Here is a 27842-nt window from a genome sequence, read left to right as displayed (position 1 = left end):
AGATGCATCGTCGGGGCGACTGGAAAGGAATCCAGTCAACTTTGTGCGGTGACGTAGCGTCCGTGCCGGGAATACCTTCGCCAAAAACTTCGTTTACTTCGCCGAGTCCGTTTGGATCAATGCGTCTCTGGCCATGTTTCGAAACACCGAGGATGGATTGGAGAGCAAGTCTGCGACTGTCCCATACTCCAGAACGCAGCCGTCACTCATCACGAGAATCCTGCAAGACGAAAGAAAGACATGTAAAGAAGCGTGTACGTAATGGCGTCCCAAAAGTAAGTTACATTTTGAAATAAGAAGCTTATGCAACCTTCTGTGTGAAATGGCTCTTTTTTATTGTGTATGAATACCTTAATTTTCCAACGCGTGATGTTAGGAGATTCTTTTTCTATGTCGTGGCAGAAGCAGTTTATTTAGGGATGGCGCCAACCGGCCCAGTATCGACTTTTCTATAGTTTAAACCGCAAACTTTGACAAAAGCTCGCCTGAAGTTCGACTATTATGTGAATGGGTGGAATTAAGAAACAAGCTGACGCCACCTAGATGACAAGGGGTGCAATACTAATAGCGTGTATTGCTTTGTGTACACAAGCTAACGAAATTACTAAATTTTATTTATTTGCTTTTATTATGTTTCAAATGTAAAACGAACTGTAAAAAACGAACTATAACTATAAAAAAAAAGTTTTCACAAACATTTCAAATTTACGTGCGTAATGCAACACTGTTCGAAAGTCAAATTATTTCGCGAACGTCCCAAATTTCAATATTCACCTTAACTCAATTCTGCGTCGTGTGTATTATTCAACATCTTTTGCATGCGTTGTGAAAAAAATTTGCGCTACTAAAGTGTTTCGTAATAATTTCCTGGAGTAATTACTTCGAAACTTTATGGACATGTGTTGCAAGATCAGAATCATCTGTGACCAGTGAGAGCTGCTGCACCGCAATGGATCAAGAACGCTATGTCCCTTTGCAAGAAGAATTTGAAGCCGTGTTCATTACTTCGTTTGTTGTAGTTAACCCATAGGTCTTGGAAAATGGTCCGTGGCGCTTTGTGGTCTGCATGAAGTTGGCATTTCTCACATTCCAAGATTTTTTTTACAGCGAAGTTCTTATACGCTAGAGACTGGGGAAAATGCTTCCTCACATGTCGACACAAAACCCCCTATTGGTCGTGGCAAGTACGTATAAATGAAAACAAAAAGAGGGCGTCAAGTATAAATAAATAAAAACAAAGAGAGAGGGAAACCAGCGTGAGTCAGCCTTCCTTGGCATTATTAGATAGTGAGATCCTGATCCCTTGTTATTATCTTTAGGCATCGTCCTCGGCGTCGTCCTCGAGGTCGTCCTAGAAGCCGTCCTCGAGGTCGTCCTCGAGGTTGTCCTCGAGGTCATCCTAGATGTTGTCCTCTAGGCGTCGTCCTCGAGGTTGTCCTAGAATCGTCCTTGAAGTCATCCTCGAGGTTGTCCTCGAGGTCATCCTAGATGTTGTCCTCTAGGCGTCGTCCTCGAGGTTGTCCTATACTTCGTTTCAGCTTCCGTCCGAGCGCAGCCAAAGCTACGTGCGGCCGGAGCCAATCACATGCCGGCAATAGGTCACGCGATCTCGCCTGCACTTTTGTATCACTCCGCCGCGCCGCCGATCGGCCGTGCCGCCCGCGCTCGCCGAGTATTTCGTCTGCTACGGATGTATCAACGATATCGTCTGCTACAGGTTTAAAAAGTGTCCTTTCACGTTCTGAAACTTAGTCACAGGGGATGTCAGTACGCAGGCTGGCCGCTGGCATCTGTGTTTGAGCTTTCCACCTGTTCGGCATAGTTTCGAGTTGTAAGTACACGTTGCAAGGTCCCCGATGACCCGGTCGTTGATGTTTCCTTGTATTGTTTGGATATACCAGGGCTCGAGGAGCAGTCCTTTCCACCAGCTTCTCGGCGTTTAATGTGATCGGCAGGTAAAGAGGTGCCCTGATTTCGCCGCGTATCTGGATTGCAGTGGCCCGGACGTTTTGCTTGTTTACAACGCATCGGTACGACGCGGCCGGAGTCTCCTGCCGAATTTGAAAGTAGACATTCATCACGACTTCTCGCGCCTGACGCCCAAAGGTGCCTTTGCGAAAGGACGTTTTGAAGCGACTCGGTGAGGAAAGCAGCGAAGCACATGATTCGGCGACTACGGGAACGAAATCACACATAAAAACCGAGCGCTGCAGCGGTGTTGCCAGCGGATATATATGTTTTCACCAAACCACATGCATTTACGTATATTAATAGAAATATAAACTTCAAAGATTTGATTCTTTTAGTTGCAAATCATTCTCAGCAGCACACATCTGGAACATTGTGCAGTTTTTACGCACAAAGCAGTTATTTTAAAAGAAATTACTTTTGTGAACTACTTTGTGGTGCGTAAGAATGCTCTTCTCGAAGTTGCGAACCGTCCCTCCGCCTTTGGCTGCGCTCGGACGGAAGCTGAAACGAAGTATAGAGGTCGTCCTCTAGACATCGTCCTAGACGTCCTACAGATAACAGCTACGCTGGTCCTCCATCTTCACTTGAAGCGGAAGAGCTCCACATTTTTTTTTCTATTACAAGCCAAGTTTTTTTTTGGTTGACGGACCCTTTTATTCACTTAAACAGAACTGATACGAGGCACAAACTGCAACAATCAGAACACTCTCATAAAATGGCGTTAATGGGTGACGAATATAAAAAGAAAACAGAACAGCGTACGTGCAGCCCGGAAGTGAATACTCTCGCAGAACTTATGCACGACTGGAACTCACCTTTTCGATGCACATCATATTTTAGCTCGAGTGACAACAGAAATAGTTATTTCGCTTTTGGTAAGAGCTCCTTCTCAAAGCTACACTCAAGCGATATGTGAAGGATAAACCATTGTATACCTAAAAATCAGGCTTCATATTTAGAAATGGCAAAATTACAATTAGCAATAGTTGAATTTTATAACTACGTTAAGATTTTTTCTCTCAGCAACCTAATGGTGATAGCTGTAATTAGCGCTAAACGTGTTGTCGAAAATGGACACAATAAACGTGTCACGTTCAAGAAAAGAAGCTACTAAATTAAAACTACTTTCAAGCACCCGAATTCGAGCTTGAGCGTGGGTAGCAGGAGTACCCTGCACGCACTTTTGAGCACGCGTACCTTCAATGAAAATACACAAACTGGACGTTTAACCTTTTAGACAGGGAACAGTACAGCGCGTGTGCACACGGGAAATACAAGGACAGTTTATGAAACGCCTCAGATGGTCAAGGTAATACCGGTTCCAAATACGAAAATTCTATCATTTCTCGTTTCCGACAACAGTGAATATTTCTAATGACATCAATTTTCACGTGAGCCTTCCGAGACTGAAACGTTTTATAGGCCCATAACCCGTGTCTGGAGAAAGCAACCTTCCATACCGAAGTCATTCACTTCTTTTTTTCTTTTCGGCATCCAGCTGGGTGATAGTACCGTTATCCATTTTTGGTATACGGTATCACAGCACCATTTGAATGTTATCGCCAAGCTGGCGCCGTTCAAAGTTGTTTTCTTCGATTAAGTCTAACAGTACCCTTACGATAGACATCTCTGCTTATACACTTACTTGTCGTGATCGAGCACAGTGTGTATCCGGTGCGCTATGGTGATTTGCGTGCACTGGGCGAACGCCTCCCGAAGCGTAGCCTGGATCAGCTGATCTGTGTCACCGTCCATCTGGGACGTGGCCTCGTCCAGGACAAGCAGCCTGGGCTTCCGCAGCAGAGCCCGGACGAGGCATACCAGCTGACGCTCACCCACGCTGCCAAGAGAATATACGGGTGCTGTTCATCTCGTGAACATGTCAGGACGGTCTATTTTTCGAATGGTGTGCTAAGGTCAAATGAGAGAGAAAGCGTCTGAGGTCTAAGGTTTATGTCTAAAGTGTATCCAAGGTGTACGGTCTATGCCTAAGGAAGGGTACAATGTCCGTCTAAAGTGAATTTAACGTGTATCTAAAGTGTAATATCTACATTTAAGGGGTGATATCTACGCCTAAGGTGCATATACGGTGTAGGGTCTATGTCTAACGTGCATCCAGAGAGAGAGAAAGAGAGAGGAAACTTTATTGACTGAGGAGATGGGTCAAAAGGAATAGAGGTCATGGTGGTGGTGGTGGGCGAGGGGCCGAAGGCCCATCCCCTTCTGGACGTCTTCTTTATTTAGGTTGGTGGTCCCGTGGTGGCGGTCGGCCGAGGCTTCCCTGCGACCTCTTCCGCCTTTTTGACCAGGCGGGCCTGTAGGTCCGGGTCGGGGCTGCGAAGCGAGGCCTCCCATCTCTCCTCAGAAGGGATTTCGGGGAAGGGATCCTGAGGGCATGCCCAGATGATGCGGGCAAGGTTGGCATGGGCGCCACATAAGGGGCACGCCGAAGTTGGATAAAGGCTGGGGTGGATATGGGTCATGGTGGCCGGGTTGGGGAAACCTCCCGTCTGGAGCTGGCGCCAGACGTGTGATTGTTCTAAGCTAAGGGATTTGCCCGCCTGCGGATAGATTCTTCGGGAGAGGAGGTAGTAGGTGGTAATGTCATGATATCCGATCCGACGGGCTCCGTGGTAGGGATACAGGCTCGGCCCAGCCCGGATAGTAAGTCCTCGGGCTAGGTCGTGGGCCGCCTCGTTTCCCTCGAGCCCAGAATGCGCAGGGGTCCAGATTAGTTGGACTTGAGATTGCGGGGGGTTCTGCGCAAACTTTTGAGTGCCATTGCGGATATGCGTCCGGCGGCAAAATTTTGGAAAGCGGTTTTAGAATCGGTAATGATTGTTGCGGGGGTAGGATTAAGCGTTAGGGCCAGCGCTATCGCCGCTTCCTCCGCCGTTTCCGGGATGGGCGTCCGGACTGTGATCGAATCTAGCGGGTTGCTGTTGGAGTTATTGCGAACTGCGACTGCGGTGAATGTTTCGTGTGTCTATATTCCGCTGCATCTACGTACACGACTCGGGGGTCGTTTTTTTTTAAGATGTATCTAAGGTGCAAGGTATGACTATGGTGCATATATATAAGGTATAAGGTCTATGTCTAAGGTGCATCCTAGGTGTAAGTTTTACGTCTAATGTGTATCTAAGGTGTTAGGTCTATGCCTAAGTTGTATCTAACAGGGTCTATGCATAAGCTTCATCTATACCCTGTTTCATGCTTTCTGTACAACGCTGTCAGAGCTGCTCGTGTGAGCGAAGGTTTTGATCTCGCAGATTGTTTGCACGCGTTCTCTCGCAAACGAAACCATAGATGAAGCCACGCGCTCGCACCTATAGTTTTGACAGCGTTGTATACTAAGTATAAAACGAAGTATAAGGTGTAATATCTATTTCTGAGGCTTCACTGAGGTGACATAAGAGATCCTCGACTGCTGAGTCATGGAGTCTACATCATCTAGACGCCATGCAGGCGCGGCAACAAGCATTGGATAGAACGCTTTTCAAGATGTTTGTCCACGGTGGCTCGCATTGTCTCAAGTTTCAATTTGGTGAACAACTGTGCCAACGTAACCAATACGTGCAGTAAAAATTTGTATGGCAGTTCATTCGATCGGCGATAAAACATTTGTCAACTTAGTGAAGGTTACCCACAGAAGTTTGTGTTAGTTAGCAATGAAAGCATGACATTGTACCAAGGTCGCACAGAAAATTGTTTTAATACCCTAGTAAAAAAAAATCATTTGTATGAGAAATTTCTTGTGTCCAATAAACACATATGAATCATACAAGATACATAAAAACATATAAGAACCATAAAAGAATTATTGTTTTTTTTATATTCTCCCACCCCTCATCTAATACCCCTCCCGAAGGGGTATTTAAGGAAATAAAGTGAAGTGAAGTGAAATATGAGAACTATATAAGAATTATATAAGATATATAAGAACCCCATAAGAAACTTATAAGAAACTTTCCATTAGTTTCTTATATGGTGCTTGTATGTTCTCATATATCTTATATAGTTCTTATATAGTTTTTATATGGTTCTTATACGGTTCTTATATGTTCTTATATGTTCTTATATATCTTGTATGATTCATATGTGTTTATTGGACAAAGAAATTGCTCATACAAATGAGAATTTTCGATAGGGTACAAAAACTTATCACATCATAGCTTGTCTAACTATGTATTTTATTCTTTTTATCGTCGGGGACGAATGGAATCTTACGAGCTCTGTGAAAGGGTGTTTTATGACTACTCCTCCCGTGTTCGATACCTATAGCTACTGCGATTATCATATTTAAGTAGATATTTTAGCTTTAAGGGTGCCACTTGTTTCAGCTATTTAATTCCGAGTCTCTCTCTCTCTCCCAGTGTCTCGCTCTTACCTGAAGCTAGAACCCCCATCTCCGGTGTCTAAAAGCAGTCGTTTCGGGTCCTTTGCCACGACATCTTTGAGGTGAGCTTGCTCCAGTGCTGTCCAGATCTCATCGTCAGTGTGGGACCCTGTTGGGTCGAGATTTTCTCGTAGAGTTCCTCGAACCAGTTGTGGATCCTATATTTTGGAAGCAAAGGGTCAGTCGCACAAATCAGGGCTCCTTCGCGGGGGAGAAGGCGGGGATGATGTTTTTAGTTTCTATGCGCGATACCCCCAAAGGTGATCTTTGCGTTATCACCTCAATGGCTGGTGATAGTTACAAAAAAAAAAGCTGAGAGTAAGGAAAATTGGCTTAGAAGGGCGAGAGAAGGAATCATATTTTGTTTGTTTGCTTTTTTTGTTTCTAAGCTGGGTGGCGCAAGCTACCACCCGTTGTAAAGGGTTCAGGCGTTATCGTCCATCCGTAGATCCATCCAAGGAGTAGGGCGGACGAAGTAAAATCGCTTTTCTTTTTTTTTTTTTGTGGTGCATTATATTTTATTATGTAGGTTCTACCTGTGTTTTATGACACGATCAGAGAATGATAAAAAACTGTGCACCTGAGGAATTACGGTGATGCCCGAGCGAAGTTTCTTCAGGTGAACTCGAGCAATGTCCCGGCCATCAATTCGGATGCAGCCTTGAGAGCTCTTCAAGACGCGGAGAAGAGCCATCACCAGGGAGGATTTTCCAGCCCCCGTCCGACCAACCACGCCTACCTGTGTTGAAAGTTTAGAAAGGCGTAGTATAGGCTGTAAACGCCGTTATGGCCGATGTTTAATATTACACGAGTGCATCAACATGTGTGATTTTCTCACTATTTCGCGGTAGCTTGCCCGATCGAGAATATATCCTAGTTGTGTCATGAGCCTGCATGGTATATTAGATTCATGAAGTATTCGCAATTTCATGATACGAATTGAACAAAAATTAGGACGAATTAAAAAATTCATTTGCGGCAAACATAAAGCTTGAAATACAGCGGTTAACTGCAAGCATACATAAACCAAGTGCGAGGATTTATTTGACACCAATGAACGAACAAACTAGAAAGCAGGATAGTAGTGAACTTGCACCATTAGATTATTCATATAATAACGCAATAATATTTTAGAGGATTTACAACGTGGAACTAAAACTTTAATTTACACGACTAGAATAAATGTTATATTAATTTTGTAACAAGAGGGTTTGTCCCATTCCTTAAAGAAAACTAATAATAGACCTCTATTATTTTATTCGCGGAACACATGGGGAGCTAAGATACATCTGTTACCAGTAGATTACAAAAGGCGCATAGACACCATATTTCCAACTAAAACGCATGCTCTGTGATGGCATGCCGACCACATAATGACGAACAATTGATGTACCAAAACCAAGCAAAACCCGAGGACGATACGTTACTTCGTTTCATCAACCGCTGTACCCTTACGTTACGTTACTTCGTATCATCAAATTGATCACGCGTGTGCTCTGAAAACGTTCAGACGCGAATACAGGATCATTTTCTAGAGCGTACACAAATACCGGAATGCAATTCTGCTATACATTGGATACATTAGGAAGTTTTAAGTAAACGTTTTTTGCACGTCGTTACGGCAGGATGGGCCCTCCGGTCCAAGCGGGGCATGTGTTAGTCTTCTGCAGTTGCACACGCGCAGTTTGTACCGGAGAGCCCATCGTACGCAAAGACAGTTCCCTTAAACTCTCTATTGACGCGCTCGTAATACCCCAGTAGATGCTCCGGCTTCAGCACCCGTTCGCTGCCTTCCTACTGGCTTTTGGCTGCGCGTGCGACGGAGTGTTATAAAAGGCAGAAAGTCTGCGAATAAGTTTGGTGGAGAGGCATTCCTTAGTTGTGCAGTGATCTGGATTTCGGAGGAAGCAGACTGTAGCTAGAAAATAGATTCCTGGCTCAAGTATGACAAACTTACCCCGTGTTATTTTGTAATCCTGGTCTCACCTTTTCGGTAGGGTTCACCGTGAGGGTGATGCCCTTGAGCACGTCGGGCAGAATTCCAGGCTTGTACGACGCCGCGTAGGAGACAAACTCCACCTTGCCTTCTGGCGGCCACTCCGATAGCTTCGAGTGTTCTGGATCAAGGTCATCATACGCCTCTACTCCGGGCTCCACTGCACTCTGATTAAAAAGAAGGGTAGAGTTTGTAGAAGGTTAATTGTCTGTAGATGTATGTGACAATCAAGTCCTTTACTAGGGGGAATACATTCCACTCCTCTTATTTGCACTAGACAGCCCTCTTACAGCGCCAAATCCTCCCCTTGCGGTGTGAAAGCCCCGCGTTTTGACGCATGCGCGTCGTGCTATTCCCGCCGCGCGTGTGCTTTCGTTGGAGAGGGTTATCGTCGACGCGCAGAGACACCAAGTCAAATACTTTACTAGGGGTGTACAGGGCGCTACCCGAGAATATATCGAGAAAATTGACAGCGAGGATCTGCGGAAACACGCGTGACGGTGACAACGGTACCGTCTTCTCATCCCCGACCCCGTCAAACGCACCGCATTCCGAGACGTGGCCTTTTCGTGCTCTGGCGGTGACAAAAGGAGGGGGGGGGGGGGGGGGGGGCGCTAAATAAACCACTCCACCAGGGGAGGATTCGGCGCGGCCATGCAAATGAGGCGGAGTGTCCTGTATTTCCCTAGTAAAACATTTGACCAGGTTCGTCGAGACAGCGGAGGCGGCTGTCTCGACTGGTGCTCGGGAAGTCCAAGACGATAGATGACACCAACCACCCCTCCTAGTTCTAAAATAGGGAAAACCCCGATGCTGCGGCGCATCCAGCCATTCGAACTACGCAAAACCTGTCACGCCAAGACTATTGTATTTTCGCGGAGTGCAGTGGTATCTGTGACAGTAGTGGAGAGGCGCCTATGAGCGAGGGTGTGAGGAAAGCTGCGCGAGTGTTGATGTGCATGAGTCAAAGTTCCTAGATAAACGTTCCGCTTCTTTCCAGGTTTAAGGTGCCGACAGCGTGACGCATTTTAGGAAGCAAATGGTGGCGCTGCACAGCAGCGGAATGAACTGGAAGACCCCTTTTATTCACGCGAAACGTCCTGCGTCACGCGTGATGGAGTTGCATCTACTTTTAAAAGAAACTAGCAAGGAACTTCAACATGTGTTTCACACGCCAGCCCCGGCGTTTGACTCGGCGCCAGCTGCGGTGTCCTTGCGTTACTTTTAACATGACGATTTTGTCTGTGAATAGAAACCCGTATTGCGAACCCGAAGCCGTATTGCGAACGTTAAAGCGCGACGAGCAGCGTCGTAGTAGTGCAGAGGCATAAAAAATGTTTCTTGTATTGATGCACTCTAAAAACCTAAACTTAAACGTAGTCTTTTAGAAAACCGTCTGTTTTGCTCTTTCCTTGGCACATTCCGAGACTAACGAGACGGCGGACCCTGATTTTTTTCATTTTCAAAAGCTTCGATTGATCTGAACAAACTGTTGCCAAAGAGGCCTTTGCTTACTTCTTGGGGAAGTTCGGTGTAGTCGACGCAGCGCTCGAAGGACACCACAGCTTGGAGGGCTGCGAACATCGACGAACTCGTGGCAACCATTGTTTGAAGAATCTGAAAGAAGAGAAACGTAGAACAAATATATTGAGAGTAGGGTGGAAAAAGAAACGAATTGCAAGCGGCTCATATTTCTTTGAAGGGTGCATACTGCGTGTGCGTTATCTATATGTATAAATTACGTCTGGGCGAGTAGCTGGTGTAGTCGCAATAGCACATAACTTAAGTTTTTGAAAATATATTGATCTAAAATAACTAAAGCATGATAGCAATTGGCAATATTTATGTGATCCAAAGATACAGCGCAGATGTGAATTGAATGGTAAATAAGTATAGAAAGCCGAAACAAGCGCCTAGGCATGTACGAACATATTAAGAAAAACAAAAGCCAAAACATGCCAAAGTAGGCTTAGCATTTGACCCAGTTAAATACAATTGTGAATACTTCTGCGATGCCCCGTAAGTGCTTACGTTATCTCAAATAATATATATATATAAGGGACATGGGAAACCGACTGAGGAGGAACGAACCCTCAACCACTTAACAATACTTCCTCACATTCTTTTACGTGCGTGCACCATTCATTGTTCCGCATGGTATCGAACGTATCCGGTTTTTTTAGGCATTTTTTGGGGTGAGTGTGTTCAATTTGCCGACCTCTGTTCTACCGTACGGTATGAGTCAAGGGAATTGTTGGCCCTTTGAAAGAACGACATAAATCAATCTCCTAATTTATAGGGTTAAAATTCTACACAGAGGCGGCCGAGGGTGGTGCATTTTCTGTTTCATATATTTAAATAACTAGCTTAACTTAAGTAAAAATTGAAAATTAAGAGCCTAAATTTGCTACCTAGAATGGCCGTCTGCTATCGAAGGGTGCCTGATTTGCGAAGCAGCTGACATGCGGAGGCAAATAAGAGCAAGGGCACAGCTACTGATCTCCGGCAGTAGACGATGTTTGGGTCAAAGGCGGCGAAGGCTTATTTTGGTGTAGTGCGTGATTTTATTATTTTACTAATAAAGCACATCGACTGAACAGACTGATTGAACACAAAACCCACAAGAAAGATTCTTTGCCAGGCTATTTCGTTTATACGCCATCTCTCGTCTGTTAAGTCACTCAGACGTGTTTCATATGCAGACGGCCGGGAGTAGGTAGCGAATAGACTTTCGCTAAATTACCCAAGCATCAATGAGAACGCAGAGAATATAGGTCTATGCGCCGCAAGTTCTGGTATCTCCAGCAATGCAGCTGTACTGTTTTAAACCAAAAGCGTAAAGCAAATCGCATCTTGCACGCGCGTTCGTCAACGCCTTATTTCGGTTATTTCCTTTAAATATCTACACCTAGGTAAACCAACATTTCCAGCATTTTCCTTGATGCTTGGGTAACATAGTAATAGGTCTATTCACGCTCTTGATTTTTGACTTTTTAATCCGGTAAGCTCATTCTTTGAAACTGTGATGAACAAAATACACCCCAGCTTAGCCACAAAATACTAACTCCATATAACGATTCCTTTGATTCACGCGGTCAATCTTTAACGATTTGGTGTCTCACCGAAGACGCAGCACTCAGAGTGAGTCCGACGCTGCTCGGGTCCGGATGCACGCCCCAGGGCGGGAGCAAAACCACGAAGAGCATCGTGGTCAAGATGACGATGAAGCCGCAGAGACAACTGCCCACGCGAACGAGGCGGTAGTACATGCAGAAGGCCCAATAGGCGCGCGAGTTTGTGTCCACCAGGCGGTAGAAGTGCGTGCAGAAGCGATCCAGGACGCCGTAGGCCCGTATGCTGCTCAGTACCTCCATTGTTTCGGTCAGATGGGACAGCATGCGGGACGTGTGAATGGCCTCGAGGAACTTCGGAGCTCGAGAAGCTCTGAGCGCCAGCCGCTACAAGGAGTAAGTGACGGAACCGGGTGATGACCGTAAGAGTGCGGTCATGAATGGCAAACGCATTGAATATCAGTACAAAAAGAAATTTTAAAAATCTTTAGACTGGCAGTGAACGTTTAGCTAAGAAAGCATGTCTCAGCCTATCATGATTAGGGAGTTTTCGAATATGTGCCCTTTGTGTCCCCTAGCAGCTTGTGGCCGTCGCACTGCACATACACGAGACATTCGCGTTTGCGCAGCGGAGAGGAAGCCATAAAGGGCCCAGTATTCTGCATTATCTAAACTAAACGTCTTAAGGCACTTTATATGGCCCGCAGAAATCGGTTTCGCAACGTATCGCGCTGAGAGAATGAACTTGCTTCGTTCAAAAAGAAAAAAAAAACTGAAACCTGTTCTGGACAATGTACTGCTTCGCAGACGACGCACACGTAGTGAGAAGTTCTGCCGACAGATGGCGAACGCCGCGTCGATTCGGGTTCTTTTGCGGGATCGTCTGCTATCCTAACCCGAATCGGCCGCCGCTCCCCCGACGCGGCGTGCGCCATCTGTCGGCAGCACTTCTCAGAAGAGTTTTCTTTTTTTTTCCCCTTTTGAACGAGGGAAGTTCATTCCTCGATTTTTTCACTGTAAACTTCCATCATGTGCTTGCACCTCCGTGGTAAATTGCAGCGTGATACGTTGAGAAACCAATTTCTGCCGGTTGTATAAAGCGCCTTAGAAGCGTTAGTATGCATGCTGTAGAACACCGTATTGGCAGCTTATGAAATGCAGGGCTTGTCTTATTATTAGAGTTGCGTGCTTTCGGAGTTTATTTTTTATGTAATTCGGAGGGTGTTCTTGGAGTTTTTCCGATTTAATTTTTGATAGAGTCTCAACTCTTCAGAATTCATACCATCATGATGATTGCATCACGATCGTATCAGAGCTTATTACGAGTTTGCTATATATGAAATAGGTGCGCGCCAAAAAAAAACAAAAAAAAACACAAGAACAACGAAGTAGACAAAGAATGGCGCACTCGCAACTAACTTTTATTTGAAGAAAAAAACACTCCTATATACAGGCTGTTTCTCTTTTTATTATTTCATATTTGTTGAAAAAAAGCTGTGAAAGCTACACTAACGCGGTTTGTGCAGGTGAGTTATGTGGACAGGGGAAACATAGTATAGGGGAGATAGTCGCAACTATCAGTCGGCTAATGAAGTAAAATTTGTTAACTAAATTTTTAGTTAGTTCAAATAGACATGTTGTGTGTATGTTTATACAGCCTGGAACCTGGTCTGCCTCAACGGGCGACGAGTCTCCCTGCTGTAGATGAGTAATTTAGCCAGTGCAGTACAACTGCTAGCCTGGGGCCTTTAACGTGCACCACGCAATAGTGATACACGACCGCTCGCCGGTACGATGCTCATCCAGATCGAAACGAACAGAGGTGGGGATTGGGCCAGGATCCTGGGTTCTGCAGTACGAGTTTTCGCTCCACATGCTCCGAGCTGGTAACGCTAGCCCACTCGGCCACCGATGCCTCCTTTCTGTACTTTGTTGTTCCTGTGTGTGTGTGTTTTCTTCTTTTTTGGCGCTCACCTACTTCATCGTGAACCAACTGGCCCAAATTGCCCCTTGATAGCCTATAGACCGCCAGATTATTCGCATAATTTTGTTACGAAACTTTATGATGCACTTATTTTTTTTTTCTTTCCAGAAAGTTACCGGGAGCTGGTATTACAATGTTTGGTGATTTCAATTATTCACATATTGACTGGCTTTCTTTGTTGTGATGATTGTGCTATGTCACGTGCGTTCATTCACACGTGTTTAACGTTCAACTCAGTTCAAATGATAAATGAACCAAGCAGGATTCTAGGTCCTACTTGCTGCCTTTTGCTATTGACGGTTCGCATCCATTACCCACCGACATTGTAATACAAATTGACACCTCAAAGTTTTGTGAATTTCTCAGTGTTTTATTGAATAAAATGAACGAGTTACCAAATTTCATGGTGATTTGTTAACTAGTTATCGCCATTTAACGTTTGCACCATGTATTGTTCTTCTTGTTCCTTTGTGTGTGTGTGTTTTTTTTTTTTTAATTTTGTGTTTAAACAATGTCTTCTTACCCTCCCTTGTGTAATACTTGCAAACAGGTCCTCAAGCTAAATAAATTAAAAAAAAATTAAACTCGAAGTTTAATTTCACTTTGTTCCAAATTCTTTAAGATCCTGCTCTAAATTTATAAAAACTTTCCAGTATCAAATAATATTTCTTCAGCTGGATTTGGCGTGTTTTAATGAACGTTGATAGTTAAGTTTGTGAACTCAACGATATTGAGCTGGGAAACTCATTTTCTTCTCGTACCATTTCACTACCCTAGCTTGTGAATGCGCGGGCTAAGCCTGGTGGCGAAACGTTTTTCGCTAAATTTAGCGGGGAAATTTTTCCGCTAAACTTAGAGGAGAAATTTCCCCACTAAACATAGCGGACAAATTTTCCCACTAATTTTAGCGGAAAATTTTTATCGCAAAATTTAGCGAAAATATTTCTCCGCTGAATTTAGCTGGGTAATTTACCCTCTAAGTTTAGCAGGAAAATTCCCCGCTAAATTTAGCAAAAAAATTACCTCTCTAAATTTCGCGGAAAAATTGCCCGCTAAATTTAGCGGACACATTCACCGCTAAGTTTAGCGGAAAAGTTCCCCCGCTAAATTTAGCACAAAAATTCACCGCTAAATTTAGCAGAAAATTTTCACCGCTAAATTTAGCGGAAAAAAGTTCCCGCTACATGTAGCGAAACATTTTCCCCGCTAACTTCAAAGAGAAAATTCCCCAGCTAACTTTAGCGGCAAAATTTTCCCGGCAAATTGGGCGGAAAGATTTCCCCTCTAAATTTAGCGGAAGAACCTCCCAGCTAAATTTAACGGGAAAATATCCCCGCTAAATGTAGCGGAAAATTTTTCCCGCTAGATTTTGCGGAAGTAATTTCTCGCTAAATTTAGCGGAAATATTTCCCCGCTAAATTTAGCGGGGAATTGGTTCCGCTATATTTAGCGGGAAAATTTGAGAAAATTTTCCGCTAAATGGGAGGACTGCAGGAGAGGAGGAGGGAAGGGTACGGAGGGGGAGAAGAAGTATACCCTCCCCGCCGTGCTCTAATTCGTTATTACAGGGAATCGTAAACGTCTTTCATTTTGGGGGAATTAGCCCTTGGATCAATTCGTATCTCACATTCTCCTTCTTACTGAATTGAAGACTTAAGCTTCCTTTGTTTTCCTTCTGGGGGATGCATTGGATATTGGGTATACATTTATATAAGATTAAAACATTTATGGCAGGTTGACTGGGTGATTTATACTTCTGCAAACATTCTACCATCAGACATAGACATATTTAATTTACCGCCAAACTTGCACATCCTATACACTAGTCTATACTTTGCAGGTTCAGTTCGAAGTTTAAGGTGTAGTTGAATAAAAGATGTTTGAATATTTTCAAATGGATCTATAGGCAGGTTTGTAACATCAAAACAGAATATTGAATAGAGACTTGCAAACGTACGTTTTGTTACAACTGTTCCAGTAACAAGAAATTTGTTTGGAGTAAAGTCACAATTAATTGGAAAGAATCTATAAGAATTTACTTCAACATTTATAGTTTCGAGGTTTAAATTATCGAAACACATATTGTTTCCAGTTGCAGAATTGATTTTCGTGGTGTAATATAAACATATTTTGGTTTATATCGGACTCCTGGAAAATCTAGTGTATGTTCAATACCATCATAAGTAATTGTTATATTGGTTTGAGAGCTTTTCCATTCATATTATACAATCTCGTTGCTCTTTAATTGAACAGTTAAGAAGGCTATTGTTTGTAAATTTGGTGTAATATCTGCAATCGTTCATAGCAGCTTATCAAAAACAGCTTTGTAATTTCCTCCTGGTTTTGAGTGAATTAACATGCCTACATTGTTATTTTTAATAAAGTTAGCTTAAATGTCATTCCTTAAAATACTTATCCATTCTGGAGAAACGCATTACACATCTACGTTTAAGAGACACTTCTACAATCTATGAGTTTTTGGTAATTGCACAACGTTTTGCAAACCCTTCGTTATATCGTGGATTTACTGTAACACCAGTTACAGCAAGCTTTTGTTTGTCGAACTGTTTTGATTTTATAGCTGTTTAGTTCATAAGTTTCAGATGTATCAGGAAACCAAAATGCGGACGTAGCTGTGGATCAAAAATAATCTTCTGAGTAAGTAAGAAATTTTTCATTTGTGAAACTGATTCGAAGGTAAAGGTTATGTTCAATTTCTTTATAATTCGCCGTTAACCTAATCTTTCCAAAGGCATTCGCTCTAATAATATTAACACACGTAACAATATCTGCATTTGCAAGATTTGTGTCATCACACTTAACAATTTTAGTCTGCATTAAAGTACATGTTTTGGAAAACCTTAGGGCTTCCCTAGTATTTGAACACAAAAGTTCTGCTTCGTTTTAAGTTTTAAGCTTCACAATTTTCTTTTTATTGGCGTTATTGAATTTTGAAGTTACGCTGGCCGCGAGGGTTCGAGGAGGCGACTCCCTACAGGCAACCATGAAAACTCCCTTCTTTTCCCTACCCGCGAGCGACCCGGGCAGCCGGCAAGCGGCCTTCCGGGCACCAGCGATCCAGATTATCTTTTTACAGCTTCAAGCTTGAAAGTGTCTTTGCGATGGGTAGAAATATGTGCTCCGCTTTAAACTGTAGGAACAGTGCCGGAAAAAGGATCTTCTTTACCCTTGTTTTTGTGGGGGGAAATGCGTTCCCTGGCAGCAGTGGGTGTGCGCCTCATCAAGGTGGTTTTGGCCGAGCTGTGTACCTAGAGAACTATTGCACATAATACTATCTCACTTATGCTCAAACTCAAGCCGGCTGTGTCCGCTACGAAATCTGTCCAAATTGCAGCGCTTATAACATCGAGAAAGAATATTGCGCGTTTTAGTATTATAGCTACACTTGGCGCAGTCACATATATTGTTGTTCACAATTGCTTCAGTGATTTTATATATATATATATATAAAGACTATATTCGTTTGGGACATCGAATCTAGCTCTGGCTACTCTCAGAATTCCACTCACGCGGCCGATCAATAAAGACGAGAAAATAAGCGTCTAAACAAAGTTCAAACCTGAGTTTAGACGTGACTCTCGACACATTTCTCTTCGTGTCTGGTATTACAGAGGTTTACGAAACAGGTGTTGAGCTCCATTAATATACGAAAGAGCCGTTCTCTGGCTTGTCAAGTTATTGGCTTGCAGTGTTCTCTCGCAGAAGTGGGGAAAACGTTTTTAGTTTCTTCAATTGCGGAGAAATGTTTAATAGGGCTGAAAAGTTTGTAAAACTATGGCAATATTATTGTCGTTGAGGGGAGGCATGTAAATTTACAGCTGATGGAGGCTGTGCAAAACCAATACTTAATTTAAAAGGGCATATTATATAGAATTACGCCCTTCCCATATGCACTCGTTTATGAGTGTTTGAGCTCGTTCTGCCTATTCCGACAGTAAAAAAAAAAAATATATATATATATATATATATATATACGAATGCCGGACTCCGGCCGAAACGTCGAAGATTAAATCGTCCGTTGTTGCTGTTTTCACTAAGGTTTTTTTCTTTTCAGTTATATATATAGGACTACAAATTTCTCTTTGAGGAACTTTTGTTAACTTATTTTGAATTGAACATTTTGTGATGCATTTTTCGCTTTACGCACTAGTGTATCTTCAAGCAAACATTCTTTACTTGAAAATGAATAGTGTCTGTATCTTATACGCCTTTCATTGCACCTTCATGTTTGGTTTGGTGGTTGTGAAGGTATGTTCATTTTCATTTTAGCACGATCTTCAGGAACAGTAACCTGTCATCTGGCCTACACGAATGCCGTTCATTCAACCCTATATGTTTCAGTGTTTACGAGAATTGCAGGCTATATCCGTTGGGAAACAGCCAAGCACGCAGATGTTTGACGCATTGGAACGCGGTTAAAGCACGCGCCAAACGCACGTACGCTGAAAATGGCACCGACCAGAAAAGCGCTTTTCTGGAATGGTCCATAGATATTAGAGCGCAGTTCTCAGGGGTCCGTTTACGGCTCGAGCGGCGTCGGCGTCGCCGTCGGCGTAACCGCGAGGTCACGTGACCCCCCCCCCCCGCCCCCGAGATCACGTGATCCCGCCCAAGGTCACGTGACCCTCCTCAGGTCACATGACTCCCCCGACGTCACACGAACCCCCCGAGGTCACGTGACTCCACCCTAAGGTCACGTGACCATTCCTCAGGTCACGTAACCCCCCTGACGCCCCACAACCCCCCTGAGGTCACGTGACCCTCCTTGAGGTCACGTAACCCCCCCTGACGTCAAACAACCCCCCCCCCTGAGGTCACGTGACCTCAAGGCGTCACCTATCCCTCAGTACCCTTCCATCTTCCTCCTCAAAAGCTGCGCTCTAATCCGGCGTTACAGGGAATCGTAAACTGCTTTCATTTTTTTGCTAAATTACTGAAGCACCAAGGAGCATATGCATGCTACGAGAGTTGTTACGCGTGCTGGCGTCTGCAATAGCAACCTTTCTAAAGAAAATCTAAAACAAATGGCACGTTCCCTCAGGTAAGAAGAGCGTGTGAGGCACCTGTACCCACATTCCAAGCACTTTCCATGGTGCTTGATTGATCGGTCAAAAATAGTATTGCGTGACTCCTCGAGCTTTCTGCACCAGCGTAACTGCCAGTTTCTGATGAAAGGAGAACGAATTTGCTAACGATTTCACGAAACTAGCGAGCCAAGGCTTGAGTGTACCGAGTTGCAAAAACGGTGTTCTCAAAATTCCATCTGCTTCTGTTGTTTTTTTTTGTTTTTTTTTTTACTTTCACATAGTTCAGCAGGTAAGCTAAGGTCATACTTTGTGCAACTAGGATATTATCAACTTCAGGTAGCACGAACGCCCCTGTTTTCTCGTGTTATACGCGAAGCAGACGGGCGCGAGCGTAACCGGTTTACGGCCGCGCGCCTCGCTGCCCACCGGTGATGTCACGTTTGGATGGTGGGGAAAACGGGGGAAAAACTGGGGAGAACGATTTTTCGCTTTCGACAGAGAACAAAATGTCACTTTTTTTAATTAGCTAGAATGAATATGGCGTGAACGAGGTAGAATTTCGGAATCAGGAAGCCATCGGCATTCAGATGATGCCTTTGAATTAGGTAGCTCAAAAAAATGGCGGAGTTCTCCTTTAAGCACTTTCCTTCATCCGTATTAGGACCTTTGCAATAAAGGCCGCTATTAATCTCTGGTATTGTCTACATTGATACCACTTACAGTGGAGGCGACGACGAAAATAGTACACACGACGCCGACAGCCAAGACGAACGGTGACTGGGTGCTGATGATGGCAAGCCTCGCGATGGCGAGCAAGCCGACCTGGATGCACTGCTTGCCGTTCAGGTACAGCCTGGTGTCCATGAAATCCAGGTCCACCGAAAACCGGTTCACGATGCGACCCCTCGGCGTAGATTCGAAGAAAGGCACAGGACTCGACAGGATGTGTCCCAGCATTTCTCGGTGCAGAGAGCGTGAAAGACACCGCATTGCCACGGCCAGGAGAAAGCTTCCTAGGATCCTACACAGAACTGGGACGAAAAGCGTTCACTGTATAGTTCATTGGCAGAGCAATGTATCCCGACGGTCTAAAAGTCTGTCCTCCGACTATTGCGGGAAGCGACCGTCGCTCTTGCAGGAGTTCCGACGGACGTATATATAGTGGGCGACATGTCAAGAGTAAAGTGGAAGCTCTCCACCCCCTCTTCAGCGTCCTTTCTGCCAAAGTGGAAAGAGGTGGGAGGAGTTTCACTCTGTTAAAGTGGAAACGGTTGGGTGAGCGAATTCGCGCCGCACACGAACGAAGGTAAACAATCAAGATGGCCGAGTGTTCCCCGTGTTGCCCTCGCCGTCAGTGCGGTCTGACAGGAATTGTCGGACAACCAATCGGGCAACACGGTTGCCGGGCGGGAGCAACATGTTACCCGACTGTTGTTGTTGCCGCGATGTGACAGGGTCACCGGCAACACGACTTCCCCGTGTTGCCGGATAGAGTTGTCCAACTGCTGCCTCAGTGTGACAGGGCCTTAAGCAAACGAAAGGGACGTCAGGAGCCGCATGGCCATTGCATCAACGATGGCCGCGCTCGAGGCACTGCTGGCTTTCACGACGTGCTGGAATAGACGCTGCGATTGCTATGAAGTCAGCTCCAAGCCTTAAACATGGCCCATCCTATAATATTTGATGCCACGATTGTGCGTGGATACCTCCCCATGCGTTTCGAGACAGTAAGTACGTCGCTAGCGCGCGCTAACGTCGGCCATCGGCGATGCAGCAGACGCCGCCATCTTGTCCTCGCCCACCACCTCAACATGGCGGAAACCACGACCAACTGTAATCCTGACCTGCCGACAGAAAGGCCCCCGTATGGGACCAGCTGTCGCCGGCGGAGTGCCTGGTTTCTCCGTTGAGGGCGCGCTGTAAAGGTTTTTCTGGGACCCACACGCAGCTCATATAGCCTGCTTTCCCTGCGGCCTGCCACCCCTGCCACTAGCGGATTACCGCTTACTGATCTCTATTGTAGTAGGCTAGATCGCGGATCAGGACCTAATCGGTGCCGCCACCGGCGGCCATTGCTTGACACCAAGCAATACACGCAAGTCTATGGGAGAAGCATGTACGCTGTGCTCGGAGGCGAGTATATTGTGACAGAACGAGCGGGTTGGTATGGATAATTAAACTTGAGAAATTTGCCGCCTTCTCGTTTTCTTCCTCAAGTTTAATTGAGTATATTGTGGCGTGCTCCGACCCTTATGTCGGTTGTTTCGAGATAGAATCGGTATTTGTGAAACGTTCGAACCCCGATTAGATAGATCAAACGTACCGGAGCACCTACGGCCGAGCTGGCAAGCTTGCTCTCGTTGTGGAGTAAACAAAGGAATATGCCGTCAATGAGACCGTCCTGGGGGAAGCCCAGGAATTGATGAATGACAAAGAAGTTCCCTCTCGACAGCGCCTTTCCGGGAGTGAGCGAATTCCGCGTAGCAAAGCCTTCGAGCGTGTCGTCTGCTGAACCCAACTCAACGAAACCACCATCAACTCCGCGTTAACTCTAGGTAACTCTCGCCTCATTGAGCTTCACTACAGCGGAGTGCCTCTCGACCACAAAATATTTATTTATAAGAGCTGCGAGGGCTGTCAGTTTTAATGTTTGTACACAAGCTATTTGACGGGCTTATCGAAAAACATACAAAAGTTACAGTGCCGTCAACGGCTTAGAAACGGGGGAAACGTAACTTTTTTTCGTTCTTCCCATAGAGTCCCATGCATTGGCTGGTGTCAATCAATGGCCGCCGGCGGCGACACTCGGCGCCAGCTGTCGAGGCCGCGGTCCGCGATCCAGCCTACTACAATAGAGATCAGTGTTAGCGGTCTTCCTTCCCTTACGCAGGGGTCCACCTCGCCGCAGAGCGAGGTGGACTTCTGCGTAAGCCTCATTAGAAGGGACAGGTTCTGGCGTGCTGTCTTAAGCCCTGACCGAGCGGCCGAGCCTCGAGTTCGAACGGGCTTGCGAGCCCCCTACTCTTCTCCTCCCACGGTTGACCGCACCTGCCGTACGTGGCAGCCCTCGTTCGCTGGCTACTTAGCCACCATCCTCGTCGTACGCGGTAGGACACTTGACCCCGCGTCTCGCAATCGTAAGGGCGTGAGGCCAGTTATTTCCAGTCGTTTGATTGTATCGTGTACTCCGGGAAGCTCAAGTAAAGTTTTTGTGTTACTAATCGAACGCTAACCTTCTTGGCCGTCCGTCACCCGAGTCCTCGCAACCTACAGGCAGCCCTACAGCAACCCGCGTCGTTCCATGGTTTCCTGGTTCCCGACGGTAGACACCTCCGCGGTTCCCATCGAGGTCTATGACAACAACCTTACAACGAGTAGGCGTATACGATGTCACTATGCGCCCAACAAGAAAAGAAGAAAAAGCACGTACCGTCGGAGACGCACAGTGCGAGGAGACCCCGCATCCAAGTCGCCCCTAAAGGCTCGGTTGATGCGATGCCACTTGCCGCGCTGGTCCACGTTTTCATCCAGTTGAGTTGCCATCCGAGAGCCACCGCGCTTGCCACGAAGGCGAGCAAGCCGATGGGAAGGCAAGGTCCGGCCAGTCTTGTCATGGAACACAACAGCTGCCAGGCACCCTAGGTGTACGTGCGATAAATACTTTGTACAATTATTAAAAAAAAAATTGCGAGTTTGTTTTTCAGCGGAACATGGAGACAGCTACCCACGGCGAATGACTAATGGAGTCCAGCGAATGATGAAACTTAAAATGTGTTTAGATGAGGAGATAATGCAATGTCCGCAGGGAAAATGAGCAAGTCAAACGTGATGCTAATTGTCCCTGCGCGGATCGCATATTTTGGTCTAACCGTATTCCGACCAAAAGCAGAATTCTACTAACTCGACAAAATGTCACCGCGCTTCTAAAATCTTCACGCTGGCAGGAAAAAAAGAAACGCCGTTGTTAAGGGCGTCGGTCAGTACTGCAATGTTCGTACATTCTTTTTCAATCGTTTTGCATTCGTTGCTCTCTGCTTTAAAAAAATTTGCGTTTCTTGAACATAATTTTGTTATCATAACCTAAACACAGAGACGTGGTGAAGCAAAATAACGAACATGGTGACAAAAAATATTCTTCTCCTTTATTGTCCCTTTTTGTTTCTTGTCTCAGTGTTTAGATTGTGACATCCCCTTATCAGCACGCCTGCATACTTTCGCTTCTTGTAAGTATATTAGGTTTAAATTTTGTAGATAATGTAGTGATTTTGCTCCCTCCATAGATTTTAGTTAGCGAGGTATTTCGCGTTGCGGCGGAACAGTACCTTGGTAGATTCGGTGTCTTCGTCAACAGTCACTCGTCCATTCATACCCTCTCCGCTCAGCTCAGTGTCGCGGCTGCTGAAAGATTATAGAAATTTTACTTAAATCCGCAGAAAGACTTTTTGATATCACTAGTTTAAATTCGCTTCTGGACAGGGTTAGCTTGACAGATTCTGGTGAGCTTCTTGTAAGAAAAAATGAAGCCGTTTACAGCTCCCTGTAACGCCGAATTAGAGCGCAGCTTTTTAGGAGGAGGAGGGAAGGGTACTGAGAGGAGGGTATACCCCTCCTCCCTTCTCCTCATCTCATCATCCTGCCTGCTACTCTTTCCTTCGAGGGGCGTCGCCGTCGCCGTCGCATTTGGCGTAACCGTGAGGTCACGTGACCTTCGTGACCTCACCGGGGTCACGTGATCTCACGAGGGTCACGTGACCTCACGGGAGTCACGTGAATTCACGGGGGTCACGTTACCCCCATGACCCCTGTGAGGTCATGTGACGATGGCGATGACGTCATCGTTATCGTGATGACGGCACGTAACGTCATTGTCACTGATGACCTCACACGTGACGTCAGTGATGACGTCATCGTCGTGGCTACCATCACTGATGACGTCACAATTGACGTCACGCGTCATCGCGCGGTTACGCCGACGGCGACGGAGACGGCAGTGCCGCACAAGCCGGAAACGGGCGCCTAAGAGCTGCGCTTTAAAAAACACAAAAAACTGAGGACCCTACATAAAACAATACTCTCGGCTAATCACTCCTTCTAGCATGGTCGTGAATCTCTGGTTCTTTCATTAATGGCAATTTGGACGCTTGCGTTTTTTCAATCGTTATATGGAGCATCCCTGTTACACTACGCTAACAAGAGAGTGGACTAGAAACAAATTAAACAGAAAAAATACGTGCCAAATCCATCATCTCCACAAATAGACGCAAAAGGAGACGTTTTTCCTTAACCAAGCATGGTTGCTTCGTTTTAATTCAGCGATGTTAAGTTGCGAAGCACCTTTATCACAAAGTTACTTCAAAGCATAATTTTCGTGAACATCTTACAGCTATTTACAGATTTTACAAAACATATATTATATATATTTTATAAGATATAAACGTTATGTCCGAATATAAGAAAACGTAAAGAAACTGTATTCAAATAAACGCGTAACTGGCTCCTGTTCTACGACTATGCGGAGCGCAATTTCGTCTGCTTCTTTTTGCGGGAGTTGTGGCGACGTCAGAACGCCCAATTCTGATTGGCTCTGATCGGAGGGTAGTGGGTAGACCTCAAGGCAAGGCGCCTTGAGGTCTACCCACTATCCTTCAGTCAGAGCCAATCAGAACTGGGCGTTCTGACTTCGCCACAACCCCCGCAAAAAAAAAGCAGACGAACTTGCCCTCCTCCGCATACTCCGTATCCCCTTTTTGTCTGAGACCGCAGGATTCGATGGAATCAATCAAGCAGGTCCAAAAGTGTAGAATCACGACACTCGTTTTCTTCGAGGGTTTGCTGTCACCTGCTAACCCAATCGCGCACAGAAGACGAAAGCGCAGTATCGCAGAGCATGCATTGCGGGTGATTGGTTTCGTCGGCTATACATCGCAGACGCAACAAAGACGACGAGCACAGTGGCGACGCCATTTTGGCGCCGCTTGATCCGTTTTATCGGATTATGACGTCACTTGCGATCGGCCTTACAACAAAACGGAGTAGGGGAGGAGGGCAAGTTCGTCTGCTTCTTTTCCATGGGCTCTAAACTGGTCAAACACAAAGTTGGGGCCGAAGTTCACGGAGCGCGCTGAATGGACCATCACGACGATGACTTTGCGCTTTTGTCGCCGGCGTCCAATCGGCGCTTTGCAAATTTTCGGCTCCAACTTTGTGTTTGACGAGTTTAGAGCCCCAGTTGCAGATCAACGACTTCGTGACGATGGCAAAAAAACCTCACCGGTACTCGTTGTTGTTGTTTTCAGCGGCATTCGAGACGGCCCCCTGACGAAGTGTTTCCGGCGCTCCAGGATCGTTTAGCAGATCCTCGAGAGAGTCGTAAACGACGACGCGTCTGTCGTGAACCAACACCAGCGTGTCCATCTGATCCAGGAACGATCCCTGGTTGCACGCCATAATGCGCGTCTGCGAATAAGAGATAATTACAACGACGAAGGGCCAAACCGGAAATTTCGCGTGCAAGAATAGTTTGGAAAGAGAGCTGTCATTGTTACCGACATCCTAAGAAACGCACAGTCATTTCATTATCACTTCCGCAGCCCTTAAGATTGCGGCAAGAGAGACGCCGAACAATAAATCAGCATGCAAGAAGCGACACTATTATAAGCCTCGTCCTGCTTTTGTTTTTGAAAAAAAAAATGCAGTCCTCCTTAGTATTATTTAGGATGACCACGCGTCAACTATTACGACCTAGTTCTGTCTAAATGTTTCTTAAACGGTCCGACAAAACTTTGCAAAGCGCCAACTTGCCGAAATCGGCTGACTCGAGCGGGTGAACTGAGACGCTACCAAGAGCGTAGTCGAGGTTACGGCGTTACCGTAGCCAACATTGAGCTAAACGTCATCATCATTGCCCCTTTTTGTTTGTTTTTACTTTTCATGGCAAGCGTAACCAGGTGACGTCATCAACGTTTCCTCTCGGCGCTCAGCGCTGTCCACGTGATGGGCGTATCCTACGCAACGCGCTTTTTCAACCGCGTCGCCACAACCGCCGTCGTCATCTCACCGTTTGATTATTGTCTCTCCAAGTTTCGTTCACACTACGCATGCGCAGACTGGTGCCGCAGTTGTGCAGACGTCGTGGGATATCGGATAGACACCAAAACGTGGTGAAGACTGCGATGCAGACGACACTTGCGCCTGGCCGTGCGCCGGGCACACGCCCGCCCGCATCAATGGTGGCCCTCCCCGATCTCGCCCGTCGTTGCGTAGAGGATCACGTGACATCACGTACCACGTGATAGCCATGTTTTTGGCGGCCCCAGGCCAATGCCGCCTGACGGAGCCGAAGTTTCGGTTTTGATTTCTGCTCGTGTTTAACGTAAGATTTAACAAAATGTATCTCATTTCTCGCGAAGCAATTGACGTAGTGCCTTTTATTAGTACTTTTTACTGTGAATCACTCATTGTCCCGAAATTTTTGGAATTGAGCGGAGTTTCTCTTTAAGCTGTCAGCGACCTTAAAAAGCGCAGATACTCTATGCCTGCTCCTCTACTTTCCAGTAAAGCACGTGGTGGTTCAATCGCTGCGATCGGCGGAGCTCGTCTAGAGCAAGAACAGTATAGGCAAGCGAAACCATGCTCTGCTTGTCCCTTGGGCAGATTGCATTTTTTTGAAACTATACATTTTCTCAGTCGTTGTTATTCGCTTCACACGCTTCGTCAATAGCGCTGATTGACTCCATGTCTTCTCTGCTGTAAACTTGACGAGCAAATGCTTGTGAAGAACACAAACGAAAAGAAAGCATAGTGCACACCTACAACGTTAGTTCCCCGTGCGCTCTTAATCCGACCATGCATTCTTCTCAGGCGCTTGATTAGACAATAGTCTACAGTGGCACATACAATAAAAAAAACGACCAACGCCGGGACCGTAAGCTCCTGACGCTTAGCGAACAATGGAAGGATCACAAAAGGACGCAGCTCAACATAGGATTCGACTAAAACAATTGAGCACGACGTCTCAATTGCACATTGTTTCCGCCCACAACGCGCTTTTCAGGTCTAACCGTAATCTTATTTTTATCATTCGCTGAACTCCTATATCTTGCCATGATTCGCAGTCTTCGTGTTCTGCAGAAACGTGAACTCACAATCTTCTGTAGAGTGTAGCGTCGTCTGTGCTCTCTAACATGTTGGAACGAATTGTATAGATTCAGGTGCTTTTGGACACCGTTTCCTACAGCAGGACTCTGCTGCTTGGTCAGTCGTCACAGCTGTGCAACAGTCGCTTTGAAAGGTTGGCACGTGCATAGTGCTTTTCTTTTTTTTTTCTTCTTTTTTTCGCGTTTTTTTTTTTTGTGTCGTTTTCAAAATAGGATGACGATCCGGAATATTCACCAGCCATTGTAATGCAATAGTAGATGCACTTGTTACTTTTTGAAGTAGCGTCTAGTTAACCCTTTTACATCTAGTGATTGAATCGAATCTATATCTTGTTTCAGCAGAGTGTTCTGTAATGGAAAAGGCAACCCAATAAATGTAAACGCGATGGTACCTTTCCTTTGAGGACGCCGTCTTTGCCGATCACCTCGTTGAATACTTTTTTTGAAACGACTGCGTCCAGAGCACTGAGAGGATCGTCAAGAAGGTAAATGTCTGATTGGCTGTAGACGGCCCGCGCCAAGCTGATTCTCTGCTTCTGTCCGCCGCTCAACGTCTCACCCTGTGAAAAGAACGACACAGTCAAGATGATGAAGTCTTTATGTGTACCTGAGTCGCTGCTCTTTGTACACCTATGACTTTCGCTCCCTAAATTATGGTGATTACATTTATTTCGGTCAATAAAAGAACTCATTCGATGTATCCCAAGTTCCAGGGCTCATAATATTGTCTAGACTAATCTTTCACACTTCGCCTTTAGAGAACCAGTGGTTCTTAGAAATTAAACACATCCATCATACCGCATGTGCACTAATGCTTTAAAGCAATAATAAATGGCTTGCAAAAATTGTTTTCTCAACGTATCGCGCTGCTATTTGGTACAGAGGTGCGGCCAGGTGGTGGATGTTTCATGTGAAAATATCAAGGGATAAACTTACCTCTTTAACAAAAAGGAACCTGTATTGCGCATTCTATGGCGGCATTCGCAGACGGTACTCGCCGACTTGTACGTGTTGCCAACAGAAGGCGCAACGTAAGACACGAGAGGACTAGACAGCCCGTATTAAGGCCTGCCCAAACACGACACTTAAGAAATCGTGAGGCGACGCGATTCCGTTAGAAATCGTGGAGGTGGAAGCGTCCGGCAGACCGATGCCTGCTTGAACACCACCAAGCAAACATCACGATTATCCTTCTGTTTACCTCCGCTTTTCGGCGCCCT

At 45.6% G+C, this 27842-nt stretch overlaps 2 protein-coding genes across 3 annotated transcripts; both read right to left on the bottom strand.

Moving 5' to 3' along the window:
* Positions 1-22859, bottom strand: LOC120837573 (multidrug resistance-associated protein 5-like). 2 transcript variants are annotated; one of them, XM_042286585.1, is made up of 9 exons: positions 22789-22859; positions 21897-22104; positions 19187-19497; positions 9879-9980; positions 8354-8530; positions 6948-7106; positions 6359-6525; positions 3617-3811; positions 1-220 (listed from the first exon to the last, which is right to left on the bottom strand). In XM_042286585.1, the coding sequence occupies exons 1-9, from the start codon at positions 22831-22833 to the stop codon at positions 94-96; spliced, it is 1491 nt and encodes a 496-aa protein (XP_042142519.1). In that variant the 5' UTR covers positions 22834-22859; the 3' UTR covers positions 1-93. The 2 variants fall into 2 exon arrangements, with proteins under 2 accessions (XP_042142519.1, XP_040062965.3); XM_040207031.3 differs by lacking the exons at positions 19187-19497; positions 21897-22104; positions 22789-22859 and adding an exon at positions 11486-12086.
* Positions 22860-24733: 1874 nt separating this feature from the next.
* Positions 24734-27411, bottom strand: LOC8043797 (multidrug resistance-associated protein 1-like). Its single transcript, XM_040207038.3, has 3 exons — positions 27370-27411; positions 27015-27182; positions 24734-24922 (listed from the first exon to the last, which is right to left on the bottom strand). The coding sequence occupies exons 1-3, from the start codon at positions 27409-27411 to the stop codon at positions 24734-24736; spliced, it is 399 nt and encodes a 132-aa protein (XP_040062972.3).
* Positions 27412-27842: the final 431 nt, after the last annotated feature.

This window comes from Ixodes scapularis, unplaced genomic scaffold (genome assembly GCF_016920785.2).
Source record: "Ixodes scapularis isolate PalLabHiFi unplaced genomic scaffold, ASM1692078v2 PGA_scaffold8__174_contigs__length_109621045, whole genome shotgun sequence".
In the NCBI taxonomy this organism is placed as follows: Eukaryota; Metazoa; Arthropoda; class Arachnida; order Ixodida; family Ixodidae; genus Ixodes; species Ixodes scapularis.
Note: the sequence above shows the minus strand (reverse complement) of the source record. Positions and strands in the feature narration are given on the sequence as shown.

Coding starts and splice junctions, on each gene's coding strand:
- LOC8043797 (XM_040207038.3), bottom strand. CDS start 27,411: ATGTGTTTAATTTCTAAGAACCACTGGTTCTCTAAAGGCGAA. Junction 27,183..27,369: donor ACTGGTTCTCTAAAGGCGAA/GTGTGAAAGATT, acceptor TTCTTTTCACAG/GGTGAGACGTTGAGCGGCGG. Junction 24,923..27,014: donor ACGGCGTCCTCAAAGGAAAG/GTACCATCGCGT, acceptor TCTTATTCGCAG/ACGCGCATTATGGCGTGCAA.
- LOC120837573 (XM_042286585.1), bottom strand. CDS start 22,833: ATGAATGGACGAGTGACTGTTGACGAAGACACCGAATCTACCAAG. Junction 9,981..19,186: donor TTTTCGTCGTCGCCTCCACT/GTAAGTGGTATC, acceptor CTCTTCTTTCAG/ATTCTTCAAACAATGGTTGC. Junction 7,107..8,353: donor CGGTGAACCCTACCGAAAAG/GTGAGACCAGGA, acceptor CTTTCAACACAG/GTAGGCGTGGTTGGTCGGAC.